This window comes from Solanum pennellii, chromosome 1 (genome assembly GCF_001406875.1).
Source record: "Solanum pennellii chromosome 1, SPENNV200".
In the NCBI taxonomy this organism is placed as follows: Eukaryota; Viridiplantae; Streptophyta; class Magnoliopsida; order Solanales; family Solanaceae; genus Solanum; species Solanum pennellii.
Genome location: NC_028637.1, coordinates 102,840,429 through 102,854,033, shown reverse-complemented (window position 1 = coordinate 102,854,033; position 13,605 = coordinate 102,840,429). Strand labels below are relative to the sequence as shown.

Genomic DNA, 13,605 nt, shown 5'->3' with positions numbered 1-13,605 from the left:
AAATCATACCCTAGCTATTCCATTTAATTTAGGTTATTAGTTTGCTACTTTATACAATTTTCTCTTTTTCCTATACACCAGTTTCGGACCATAAAATTGCAGGATGTGAATATTGGGCCATCCAAACGGGCTCTGATGTTCAAATTAATGACCCGAAAGGATATTAGTCCATCTAATTTGATGTCAAAATCCAAACGGAGCCTTACCTATATATAGGACATGCCCGAAAATTCAATTCAACGCAGATGAAGAATCTGATACAGAGTTTTTGAAGATCTGTGGAAAACCCAGAAAGAGAATTAGGGTTTTGATTGAAGATACAAAAAATAGAGAAGAAATGGCACAGGCGATTAAAGAGCCTTGTAAGAAACAGGCTTGTGATATTCAAGCTTGTCTTTCCAAGAACAATTTCCTTCCTCAAAGGTCTGTTTGCTTCCTAATTTATTCCTGATTTTGCTATCTATTATGTTATTAGAAATTCAATTAGGTATATGGTTGTTCAATTATAGCAATATGCATAAAACCTTGTGAAATGAAATTGTTTTTTACCAACAAATTTATCGAATTTTTTTCTCTGATTTTTAAGCAAGTATATTATATCACTGTCCACCCACCGTGAGCAGGAGCGGATTTAGGTTATTAGGTTGAGTTTTCGGCGAATTTTGTATTGAGAAATTCAGTAAATTACGAGTTGGGAACCTATTTAACCAAGTCTGTAGTTGGTGGATGTTTCTTGAGACTTCTCAACCACTTTCATTGGGGGTTGGGAAAGCAGGTACAGAAAACTAAGAATTGTTTGATGCTCCAGCAAACCAAATTATTGAGAGGTGAAAAATCATATATTTACTGGCCTTTGGATAGTAGTAATTTTCCTGCAAAGTGAATTTGCATATTGTAGCTGGACTGCCACTGCTCTACTGGGATGTGAAATCAAATTCTGTACCTACTGGATGTGTCTGCGAAGCACCGGAAACCTACTGGCTATATAAAAACCTTCTGCTTTTTTATATGAGGAGATGTACAGCAATGATAACAGATGTCACTTCTAGTCATCTGGTGCTACTGCTTTGTCAAGTACTTGGAAAACTTCTAACATTTCTCTATCGTCTAGACACTCTTTTAGGTCTGTATTATCAGAAGGAAATAATAGAGAACCTTTTATATACCTCTTAAGCAGATTTCTTTCGAGTATTTCAATGATAATAGTCCAACTAGTGTGGAATATTTATTGAGGATTCATATAGCTGACTGACTGCCCTGAACTAGTTTGGAATTGAGTTGTGGTTGTTGTTCTCTACATCTGTATGGCTGCCACCATCTGCAGCTAATAGATCCATAGGCACATTGCATCCCTTAAAACTTTTGTAAAGTTTAATTTATGTTTAAGATAATGCTTATTCAGTGAGTAGTTTAAGAACGAGTTGGAAAGCTACTCGACCCATAAGTGTAATATTTTTACCGACTAACCCATTTTGCCTGTGTTGATAGGTGTATAAAAGTGATCGAAGCATTGAAATATTGTTGTGAGCAATGTGAATACAAGTCAACACATTGTGCTTCTCTGTCTGGGCTGCTTAAGCAAATACAGAAAAAATAGAATTTGATGGCTACAGTTGGCTTCAGACTTCAGATAATACCATATCCTGGTTATACTGGTTGTGTTCTTCGTGGCAGAGGAGGAGCCAACTTGAGTTGCTTCTCAGAAGATCTCAGAGCCAAACATCTTGTTACTCTACGGTACATTCTCAATGCAATCAAGAAAGCTGGATCACTACTCTCAAGTGACTATCGGATTTTAGTTTCATTATTAGGAATCTGAGTTTAGAATGTATTTCAGCTGTATGACATAGTTAACATAACTGTTGAACCTCATAAGCGAGTGGCATATACTTTAATTTCTTTAGCAAATGAATAATGGTGGTGATGGCTGTCGTAGATAGAACGCATTGTCTCATTTAGACCAGCTTGCCTTGTGTAAGAGCAATATATATTTTACTATTCACAAGAAAAAAAATTAGAATGAAGCAAAACATAATTGTGCAAATCTGGATATGAGCACATTTGATGCTAAAGTGGATATTGGTTCCATTTTTGGTAACTTGGTTCAATAGGTAAACCTTTTTTTCAAATAATTTCAACCTCTCCAATTTAAAGCAATCCCATGTTCAACAAGGACCATTTTAATGGGTCTTTATCTGGTGCTAAAGTTGGACTGGCGTCATTTCTTACAGTAAGGATTGCTGAATGACACGCCGCTCCGAACTCGTATATTACTAGCTGGCAGAATGTAATCAACTGGCTACCAATTGCATATAGTTTTGTAGATTTTCATGGCTTGGTAGAAAAACGGCTTGTTACTCTCACTACATATAACAAAAAGCAGTCCATAGAATACAATTGGTGTGTGGTCTCTTCTTAGGAGAAGAAGAAGAATTGGGTGGTAAAAACGGTTTCCTGTACCAGGTGAAAAGAAAAGAGAGGCGAGCCAAAAAAGATAAAAGAGGAATACAAATATCACCCTATGATCTCAAAGAATCTTGCCGCTTCAAAGGAATACCTTCTTGTCCAAAACCATCCTCCTCATCCGTGTGCTTGGGAAGTCGAACAGGTAGCGTTGGGGGACCTGACAATGGAGAGCATGTTACTTGGAAACTACCGATGTAGTAAACGTATAATATGGAGAGTATAAACTTGTACAAAAATACCAACTTAAAACCCAAAGAGCTTACCATCAACCATGTCTTTAGTTTTGTGAAGAAGAAAAGTTCCAGAAAGAATAGTCACAAACCCACACAATTCTGTTACTATTTGTGTTGGATTTTGCCTATCCCAGTCCTGTTCAAACAAGTGATGAGACGAATAAGGAAATTTGAGGCATATCATGAAATAAGGATTTTAAATTAAAAAATGAAAAACAAGAACACTTGCTCAAGGCCTCAAGCACTAGAAAAATGCATCAACCTCCTACGTTCAACTTTAGATACCAGAAAACCCAATAAATGGTTCGTCAATTGGATATGTTCAATTCAATGCTTAATCTTGGTGTATAGACTATAGTTCCTCAAAAAAGAGGACTTGACCATACTTGGCCCCCAATTGAAAGAAAGCATAGGATTCATATCATACTTCAGAATAAACAGATGGGCCAGAACAGAAAAATCAATTTATAATGACACTAATACTTTGCAACATACACTAGTGAGAGGAGTTACCTTGAACATGATGACGCTGGCCAAAATAGTTAAAGAAGTAAACATGACATAGTATATCGGTGAGACAACAGCTGTATTAAATGTGTCGAGCGCCTGCATTCACGAATCACCAAAAGGGAAGGTGAGGAATATCACAGATGACAACGGGGTAAATACACTTTGCATGTGAAAAATCAATAGCTTCAATTAGCAATCCCAGAATGATTGTTCTATTATTTTTACGCCATACCTGTATGTTGGGATAACAATCCCGGGATAAAAAATAAAATGACACATATGCCTTTCTCTAAAGCTTTTCTCCCAAAATTCTTAAGAAAGATTAGTTTACGATTGTAAATAGAAGTTTATGTCAACATATCCAATTTAACCCAAACACATGGGTTATTATACTCTCTATATATCTGTCTTAGTCCAATGAACCTAACATCTAGCAATAAAACTATATCCACTGAATAATCCAGTCACTATACAATACCAGTACTGTAATCCTGTTACTAATCTCAAGATGAATTGTTCCCAACCAAACGATCACTAAGATTATTGAGGCTCTTTTGTCGGACTGTATATTGTCTTTGCTACTTGTTTCTTATAATGAATTTTGAAATTTGAATTTCGTATTACATGTAAAAGTAATTGACTTGCTCATTTTACAACAACATTTCGCCTTTAGCCCAAGCTTCATCATAGAAGTGAAATCTCAATGCAAAGTGAGCATGATCTTAACCTATATTATCTGCATTCTTAGATCACAAGACACTCCCAAAGAAGATAAAAATGCATTTTCAACTAGGAAGACAATCATAAAGCACAATGTTGATAAATCATGAAATCATAGACTTGTGAAATGATTTGCAATTACAGAGAGTTGATATTCTCCTTTATGAAAACAAAACAGATTGGCACATAATTACATATACTCATTTCAGCAATGAAATGTTGTCTGAACCCACCCGTCTCACTCACATGAAACTATGTTCCAAGAGCAAGTAGGGACTGCAGCATGCAAGATTGACGGAAGAAATTTGAGGACAAACGAGACAAAAAAAGAATGAACAACTCTCACCTTATTTAAGTAATTCATTTGGGTGATAATACAGACAATGACAATCATCGTAAACGCCCAAGTTTGTGGATATATTAGCTGATTCATTCCTGATAATGTCAACTTCAAAGCAATGCCAATTGCTTTTACACTCATAACCTGTTATACCACAGCTGGATTTCCATTAGAAACAAAACATACGTGTGGAAGATGGAAAACTCAAAAGCAATATCATTCAGATTGGAAAAACTAACATAGTTACAGTCACATACCGATAAAGAACCTACTAGCGAGCAAACTCCAATATAAAACATAATGTGTGTCTGCCCATATTGTGGAAGATAGTGAAATATGAGAACTAGGGAAGTTGTTATCACCATAGCAGCATAGAAGAGAAAAGCTGCAGGTGAACCAAAAGGTGCTTAAGGCCTTGAGCTTAAAAGATCAGATTAAAGAAAACAAAGCAGCTAACATCACCCGTATGAAACAAGTAACTACCTGGCTCAGTAGCAAGATCCCATACTTCTGTCACAGATTCGATCTCGCGTTCTTGTGGAGCGTGCAACACAATTGTGATGGAACCAACAACACATAAAGCACAACCTAAAATTCCAAACGTATGTAGCCTCTCCCGCAAAATAACGTGTGCAAGGACAGCACTGAGATTTACAACATCATCAATACTCAAGAGTATAAAAGTCAAAATTTGAACTAGGTATGAAAATTACACAATACCTTATTATAATACTGAGAGCACCAAGAGGAGTCACCAGAATAGCAGGGGCAAATGCATAAGCCGCAAAATTAGCAACCTCTCCAACAATCACTGTTGAAAATAGAAGCTAGATGTTAAAAACATATCTTCACTAGAACTAAACACAGTTCAGATAAACCAACTGCTAAAAAATATCAAAAGAAGATTAACATTTGCACGTCCGACAGGATAGATGTGCAACAGTTTTCACAGCTCCACACAACACTTTAACAGAACTTCAAGAACAATGGAAAACAAGGTACAACGAACACCTGATGAAAACCAAACCTTTTACTGAAGTTCTCATTGTATTTTTTCTTCTTCTATAATTTTTTTGTGTGTGTATGCGGGGGATAAATACATCACACTTTTTAACCAGAGTCCGAAATCCAGTTTAGTTAGAAAGCCATTAACTAAACCTAGCTCAGCTAGAAATTAACCAACTAGAGGGAAGAGGAGTGCACATTAGTTAATCTACACATCATGAGCCATAATGGCACTTCCTATAAATCATTTTCAAAAAAGCTTTGATCGATGAACAAGTAAGGAGAAGCCATGGAGCTCCTACGCAGAGGACTGGTATACAAACAACTTCATCTTTATTACTTAAGGTCATGCCTAAAAGGATAAAGCAATTATGAGAACACAAGAAATAAAATGGTAACCAACACCAAGTGCCACCAGATTTTGGTCAACTGAACTCCAAAAGAAACCAGAGAATATTTTTTAATGTAACAAACATGCAACTTGAAGGAAAGCAGCATCCCCAAGCTTGTTGAGAAGGGAGATATCACATGAAAGAATAGTAGTCCATAACTCACTTGTTATCATGCCCACCCACCAGAGTGGTTCAAAAAGATACGAGTATCCTCCAACTCCTGTAAAAGTATATCATGTCAAGTCACAGAAAATGTGCATCTGAAGTGAATAAAGGAACATCGTGAAGAACTAAATTAGTGATGGAAAACATTTAATCACATCTTCGATTCTTTAATCGTTTTTATGCTAGCAGTTAAACTACCACAACCCTCCTTTAATAGAAACATATACATCAGGAAAAACTTTTGATGGACAGATGAAAGAATGAATATTACATGCAAAACTTTAAAATCATAACTCAACGGCCATTTAATTTTAAGCGTTTTGCCATTATTATGACTCGTCGTAGAAAGGTAATATACAATCATTCAAACAAATGTTTTGGGTAAACAACTGGCACCAATAAACTTTTGTAGTAAAATCAAAAAAATGCAACAAACGTCAGCAGTACTTTACACTTTACAGATGGATCAGGTCATCCATATCAGGCTAGATTGCAGACATGAATCCTAAGAATACAACTTTAAGTTCAAATTTCATTTATAACAATGAGATTTATTCTACTGTTTTATCTTTAAAGACAACCGAGACCTAACAGCATAATACAGAAAAATACAATGAGAATCACAGACAGAGTCATTCAAAGAGATTAACATCATTCCTCAATGCCACGGTTGAACCTGTGATCATCACGTGAACTCTCAGCACTTCAGTGTCCGGAAACCACAAAGCGACAAATTTATTAGGATTAATGCATGACAAATAGGTTTCTCGCTAGAACTAAAAGAACAATTACGTACTCGTGTACAACTCTAAATGACGTCATTTATCCTTGTTGCTAACTTTACAAGTCCACTTTATAACTAAATATCAATTTCCAATTCAAGGAAAAGGTCCAGAAAGAAATATCTGCTTACAAAATCTTTATTCCAATTGGGCATTGAATAAAGCATGGTATCTGCCTGTACCCCCACCACACCCAAAGCATCCAAATAGTAGCTCTTGTCACTCAGTTAGATCGACGGAGGATTTAGTGAAGTGGATATGTTGCTAGCTAAATGACACATAAGTTCAGGGGACACACTAAAGCTTACAGTCCTCAGACCACATTAACTTCAACACTCTTCTGATCTACCAATACATCCATAAAACCCCACTAAATATGATAGGTTCTGATCTCCCAGTCTGTACCAATCAACCACACGCAATCCAAAACTAGTAGTTGGTAGGTACGCATTGTTTCTCTCTGTTTGGGCCCATACAATTCCAGTAGTTGATAGTAAAATCTGAAAATTTCACTTCACTAGACACATCTAATTGATAACTTGAGATCTCAGACCACTGTAGCTATAGCAACAGTGTTTACCATTCATGAGATCAACTTAATACATCCACAGATACAAACTAAACACAGTAGTAAATTAAACATAAAGTAGGCAGTTTGCTTTTCAAGAATTGAATAAAAATAAAAAAAAAGTACCAGCCCTGACGCCAGAAGCACCAGCTTTCTTTAACCCCTTTTTCTTAACGATGAAGCTAGCACCAATGAATATGCTTGAAGACAATGCAAGAACCAATCCTTTAATATTATCAGATGACATGCCTCTGTACACATCTTTCCAGCTTTGAGTACTACCCACAACCTCCGACGCCATCAACACCCCCAATCAACAAATAAAAAATCTTGAACCCTAGACTTCACTACTCCATTATACCCCACAATTAAATTATCACTACAAATGGCAAAAAAGGAAAAGACCCAGGTGTGTTTACATACACTGCAACAAGTGTGCAGTGTAGGATCTGTGAAAGATACCAAGAAATGGATATGGGTAGACCAAGAATTGAAAAGGGTATGAAGATCTGTCGGTGAGAGAAGCAGCAGAAGAAAACGACGACGAAGAAGAAGAATGAGAAACAGAGAATGAAGATGAAGTGGCTGTGAACAGCTGGGGAAAATTACGAGTTTAGTGATAAGAGTATAGTTGGTAGATCGATGGGAAATTGAAATTGAACGTTGGGGGAACGCAAGAGTAATATATAAACTTTACTTACCAGAATTAAGACTCGAGTAGATCTTTTTATTTTATTTTTTTATATTAGGGCAGGAGAATCGAAAATAGAAGGAGATTACAATATGAGGAATCAAATCTAGAGTTTTGAGATTGTTTTTCGTGTTATGTGCAGAGACGTGTATTTAAGTGTTCAGTTAATTTAGTAAGAGGGTATTTTTAAGACTATCAATAGTTTGGAAAGAATTTTGTGTGTTATTTAATTGATTTTAAATTAAACAGGTATATTAAATATATTTTAAATATCTTATGAAGGGCAAGAATAATGTGAGGAATCGAATCCTCACTAGTAGATAGTCAATCAAGAGTTTAAGATCACTTTTTACATTGTGACAGAAAGTGCATATTTAAGTGTTCGTATTTTTAAGATTATTGATAGTTTCCTTGTGTTTGTATTTTCACAGTTTAAGGAATTTAATAATTATTGTCAAGATTAGAGGCAATCCTCTTCTCTAATAACACATTACTTATTTACAAGTTTATATTTGTGTATTATTCAATTATTTTGTATTAAACCAATGATTTATCAAAAATATTATAGATAAACTATGAACTTTGTAAGAGTAAATAATAATGTGTGTATATTCTATATTTTTTCAGATCCCAATAACAAGATCACATTATATATAGGCTATTGTGCTTTTGTTTTATATGAGATTTAGCCTTGTATGTTTTAAGTTATATATGGGCTTCATTTAAATGATGTTTTGACTAAATTTATAAGATTAAATTAATTTATAATTTGTTAACACTAGAAGCTTTTTTTATAAATCAAAGTGTTTATTTTGAAATATTTATTTTTATTAATAGTTTTAAATATTTAGGAATACACTATCAAAATAAAAAATTTAAATTTGTATGATTAATATTATAATATTTAGTATTTTCATCGAATTTTTTTTATTTGTCTATTTTTTAATTATTATTCTAACATCAATATCAAACAAGTTTAAAATTTGAAACAAACCAGAGAATCGTTTCATTTAAGATTCACAAAAAGAATTTAACAAGCTTATATTATATCTTATATTATTTACTATAATTTTATTGTAAATCCCACAATAAAAGAAACTTTCCATTTTCCATAGGCTATTTGATATTTGTAGATATAGTGGGATAATTAGGAAATACTTAAAATAACCTTGCATACCTATTACCTTCAATGGAGATTAAAGAGAAAGATATTTTTTTTTAATGTAAGTATACACCATTCTTAGCCTAATACTAGTGGGAAGTGGACTATAATAATGTCATTATCATTAGGTCACTGTTAATTGTCAATATTTGATGTAAATGAATAAAGTCACTATTGTGTATATTTAGAGGTGAATAAATGTCCGAATTTTTCAACAAAGAAATATCGTAATAAAAAATAATTATTTTTAAGTGTTATTCATGTGTGCAGTGTACTTGATTTATCACTTTTAAATTAGTACGACGTTTTTTTGAATATTTGCTTCCTTTATAAAATAGTTCTTGATGACTATTAGTATGTGATTCTTTCTCTAATAGAGAACGAGTTTTCTATTCTAGAAGTAAGATGAAAGTATATAGAGGAATCATTTTCTGAAAGACGAATAGTAATTTTAGTGAACTCGATATTTATTTTTTAAAAAATTTATTTTATTATATCTTTTTAATAGTATTTACCACGCTATAGGTAATACGTCCTTCATAATATTTAACTTTATACGCAACTTTCTTCCATCAAATTAAATGACCAAAAAAAGTTACTCAACTTCAATTAGGAATTACTTCTATTGCAATTAATATTTCAATTATCCATGTAGTCTTTCCCAGTTAAGATTTATAATATCAAAATTAAAAAGTAAAATGATAAGCTTGAGAGTTGAAGATACAACTATGTTTATGTCTTTTATGATATGACAAAAAAAAAAGAGAAAATATTACAAGACAAATCTGACAGTGTACTATATTTTTGGAATTTATAGAATATGTGTTCAAAATTCATTAGAATTTCATATTTATGCAATGTTATTGTGCATATTGTGTGGGTTGCAAGGACATGAAAACATATAGTTTGTCATGTATCGACTATCTTGATATGTGGTTATAGCTAATTTTCCATTTACGTATTCTAATAATATTGAATGTGATGTATTAAATTATTTTTTAATAATAGTAAAAGTTATTACTTTTTAATTATATTTGGTTTGGGAATTAGATTTTATTCATATTTTTATATAAATAATAGTGATATAATTTTCAAAAATTTGAAGGTAACTGTAATTTATTTACAAAGCCTATTTTTAAATTAGAATGATATATTTGTACTATATTGATAGACATAAACTATTTATAATAAATTATACCGTTGTGATATAATATTATAAGAATTTTCCACGCAATAAGTTAAAATAGTATTTTAATTCTCATTAGTACATAGTTTAATAGTTTAACCTTGTTTAAAATTTTAAATTGATCTTAAATAAATTGTAAAAATATAACTTTTACTATAATATGAATAAATTATAAATTATTATTAAAAAATGATGGCATGAATGAGCCTAACGCTAAACGGTAATGACATAGATGAATTATACTTTTAATGGATGACATAAATAAGCCTTTTCTGAAAGTTCGATGACGTATTTGAACATTTTTCCAATAAAAAATAAGATGTAAGTCAAGAAGCAACATAAGCCCCAAGTCAAAGAGAGTGTGGATCATATATAAAAAGTAAAGGAAATTGTCATTATAATACTAACGTTTGCGAACTTGTTGCTTCAGTGCCATCTTCTTTTTTATCAGCAGAGCTGTTCTGTCAATCCTTTGCAATGCTTGCTTCCTAGAACTCACACAACACAAACATCATAAATGAAAACTAAGCATAGTCTGACTCTTATTTTGAATCTTCAAAATCATTTTTCGCATAAAATTCTGATCCTTTTTTTTTCTAATCCTTCGACAAAAAAAATTCATGAACAAATAAAAGATCAATTATAACAAATAAAAATGTCATCGATAACATCTTTAATAATGATTTTAGTCTCTATTCTATTAGCATTAATATAAGAACTAAATATAAAAAGAAATAGAATCACAAAACATCTACCATTAACAAACTTAATATCAAGGACAACACAATTTTGTTAATTTAAAGCCTTGAATATTGATAAGATCCAACATATTAATTTCCTAATTCTAATAATGATGAATTACACCTTTACTATTTGTCCATGTTTCAAAACTTTTAAGAGATCTTTTTAAAAAACTTTGGTTACTTCTTAAAAAAATATAATATGGTTAAATGACAGCAATAGATCTAATTGTTGGAGATAGATTAAGAAGATTAAAAAAGGAGAGCCAAAAGTTAACGGGGTTAACGTCAAGTTAGGTATAAGAATTAAAATTACATATTTAACTAAATTAAAAGTTAAATAAACTTAATCTAATAACATGAAAGACCAACATCATTAGAAACTATTCCCACAATTTCTATTTATGTTATCATTTTAAATTTACGTCTTTCAAAAATTATATAAATTTATTATTGTATTTTTATTTGATGTTTTCTTAAAGTCAAATCTTTAATAAATGAACATAAACTTATTTATTTTGATTAATTAATTTAATTAATAAATATATAATATTTTATTTTCACAGGTTAAATACATAAATTTAAATTTAATATGTAATTCTTAAAAGATAAAGGGATAATTTTAGAGACCTCCCTCCAGGTTTCGCTTCATAACACTGCCCCTGGTGGTTTATGATATTCCGTTTGCACCCTTGTTTTTATTTTTTTTAACCATTCTTCAAAACTTTTTTTTAAAAAATATAAATTAATTTAGATTTGATAATTTTACCCTTCTATATATTAATTTCTTCATATCAATAAATATTACTATAAAAAAATAACTCATTTAACAAATACTTTAAAAATAAATCAATATTAATACTATATATATACGTGTTTTTTTAATCAAACAAAAATCAAAGTCTTTATTCAAGCCGACCCACCATCTTCACCAAATATTAAGAGCCTGTTTGGCTCAGCTTAAAAGCTGGTCAAACTGACTTAAAAGCTGGTTTTTGACTTATTTAACTGTTTGGCAATACTCAAAATAACTTTTTTTAAGTTAAAAAAAACTTATTTTAAGTCAAAAGTTAAAAGCTGGGGTAGGGGTGCTTTTTTTTTTTTAGCTTATAAGATGTTTTAAGTTGACCATATTTTTACCTTTTTGCCCTTAATATTTTTATACAATCTCCAAATTACCCACATAACCCTAACATCTCTTTCTTCCATTTTTCCCTTTTCACATTTGGCATAGCAACTTCAGCACTTTTATCCAAACGCATAACTGCTTATTTTAAAAATAAGTTTCAGCACTTTCAAAAGTACTTTTTTAAAGCTGCTTTTATTAAGCCCATCCAAACGGGCTCTAACTCTTCATCTTCATCTCACCTTTATTAATTCAATGATGATTTCCCACCCATAGTAACCCATCATTTTTCGATAACAATTTCTTCAAATCGAAGAAAATGAACTCTCAAGAGAAAAATTCGATAAGAACGATTAGATTTTGTTCTAGTTAAACATTTTATAAGCGAAAAAGAAAAATAATCTAACGAATAGAGATAAATCGTTGAAAATTAGATCTAAGCTTGCATATAAAAGGGTAAAATTATCAAATCTAAATTAATTTATATTTATTTTAAATAAATTTAAAGAATGATAATAAAAATAAGAAAGACAGACGTAATATCGTAAACTATAGAAAAAATAAGTATTATAAAGCGAAATGTGAAGGATGTCTGAAATTATTCCAAAGATAAAATAAAAAGGATATTGCACACAAGGGGTGGTAAGATGGGGCTAAAGTCGCCATTTCCCATTTCCCAATCAATGGAATAGTTCTCTTTGCCCCGAGAGAATCTTCCTTACACATTACACGCGCCTGTTACTCTCACTTCAATCTCCACCATCCCAATCACTCCTTCGCGGCGGCGATTTTATCTCTTCCCAATCCGTCTCCGCCTCAATTCCCGGCGCCGGCATATCATTGTACGGAAAAAGTGAAAACATGACGGCGATTCAGACGTTTTTCCTTCAAGGTTCAGTTTCAACTCTCCTTTCTTCTCAATCATCAGTCACTAGCTGTCGAAAAGTTTCCGTTAAATTCACCGTCTCATGTTGCTCGGCGACGTCTCCTCTGGCCGTCGTGAACGGTAATGTGGAGAAGAGACCTTCTGATAGAACCGAAGTTCGCATCGGTTTGCCTAGCAAAGGCCGAATGGCTGCTGATTCTCTCGATCTTCTCAAGGTAATAGGAATTCGCTCGCGGATTCATCTTTTTTCTTCTTTAACTATATTGAAATGCTGAATTTTAAATTTCTAATCTTCTTGTTGGTGAATAACAGGATTGCCAGCTATCAGTTAGGCAGGTGAATCCGCGGCAGTACGTTGCAGAAATTCCACAGGTCTGCAGAATTTCTGTTTTTCCAATAACTGTAAATGAGAAGAATGTGTATTTTGAATTAGCTATTTGGATTCACTAAAGATTGTATGGGGTAGGAGGGCAAGAGAGATGTTAGCTATTAGGAAGAATGTACGTGCTGCCTTCCCTGTGTACATGGATATATTAGCTAATAGATGTGTCTTTAATTGAACTCTTAATTCATAAGCTTTTTGGCGATTACAACATATTTAGGTTCCATTTCTTTCACATGCATTATTACTGT

The 13,605-nt window shown here is 32.4% G+C and overlaps 3 protein-coding genes across 3 annotated transcripts in view; 2 read left to right on the top strand and 1 right to left on the bottom strand.

Annotated features, from left to right (window-relative positions):
* The first annotated feature begins 222 nt into the window (after nt 1–222).
* On the top strand, nt 223–2,014 carry LOC107008200 (cx9C motif-containing protein 4). Its single transcript, XM_015207127.2, has 2 exons — nt 223–423; nt 1,489–2,014. Exons 1-2 carry the CDS (start codon nt 338–340, stop codon nt 1,595–1,597), a joined length of 195 nt encoding a protein of 64 aa, XP_015062613.1. The 5' UTR covers nt 223–337; the 3' UTR covers nt 1,598–2,014.
* A 272-nt stretch (nt 2,015–2,286) lies between these two features.
* On the bottom strand, nt 2,287–7,873 carry LOC107008199 (probable magnesium transporter NIPA4). Its single transcript, XM_015207126.2, has 9 exons — nt 7,308–7,873; nt 5,830–5,886; nt 4,990–5,080; nt 4,753–4,913; nt 4,527–4,654; nt 4,276–4,413; nt 3,213–3,305; nt 2,730–2,835; nt 2,287–2,623 (listed from the first exon to the last, which is right to left on the bottom strand). The coding sequence occupies exons 1-9, from the start codon at nt 7,480–7,482 to the stop codon at nt 2,520–2,522; spliced, it is 1,053 nt and encodes a 350-aa protein (XP_015062612.1). The 5' UTR covers nt 7,483–7,873; the 3' UTR covers nt 2,287–2,519.
* Nucleotides 7,874–12,717: 4,844 nt separating this feature from the next.
* Nucleotides 12,718–13,605, top strand: part of LOC107007903 (ATP phosphoribosyltransferase 2, chloroplastic-like) — a 5,315-nt gene continuing 4,427 nt past the window's right edge. The window contains exons 1-2 of the mRNA XM_015206742.2: nt 12,718–13,187; nt 13,285–13,344. Of these exons, the coding sequence (XP_015062228.1) occupies nt 12,948–13,187; nt 13,285–13,344 (300 nt within the window). The 5' untranslated portion in view covers nt 12,718–12,947. The remainder of the gene's footprint in view (nt 13,188–13,284; nt 13,345–13,605) is intronic.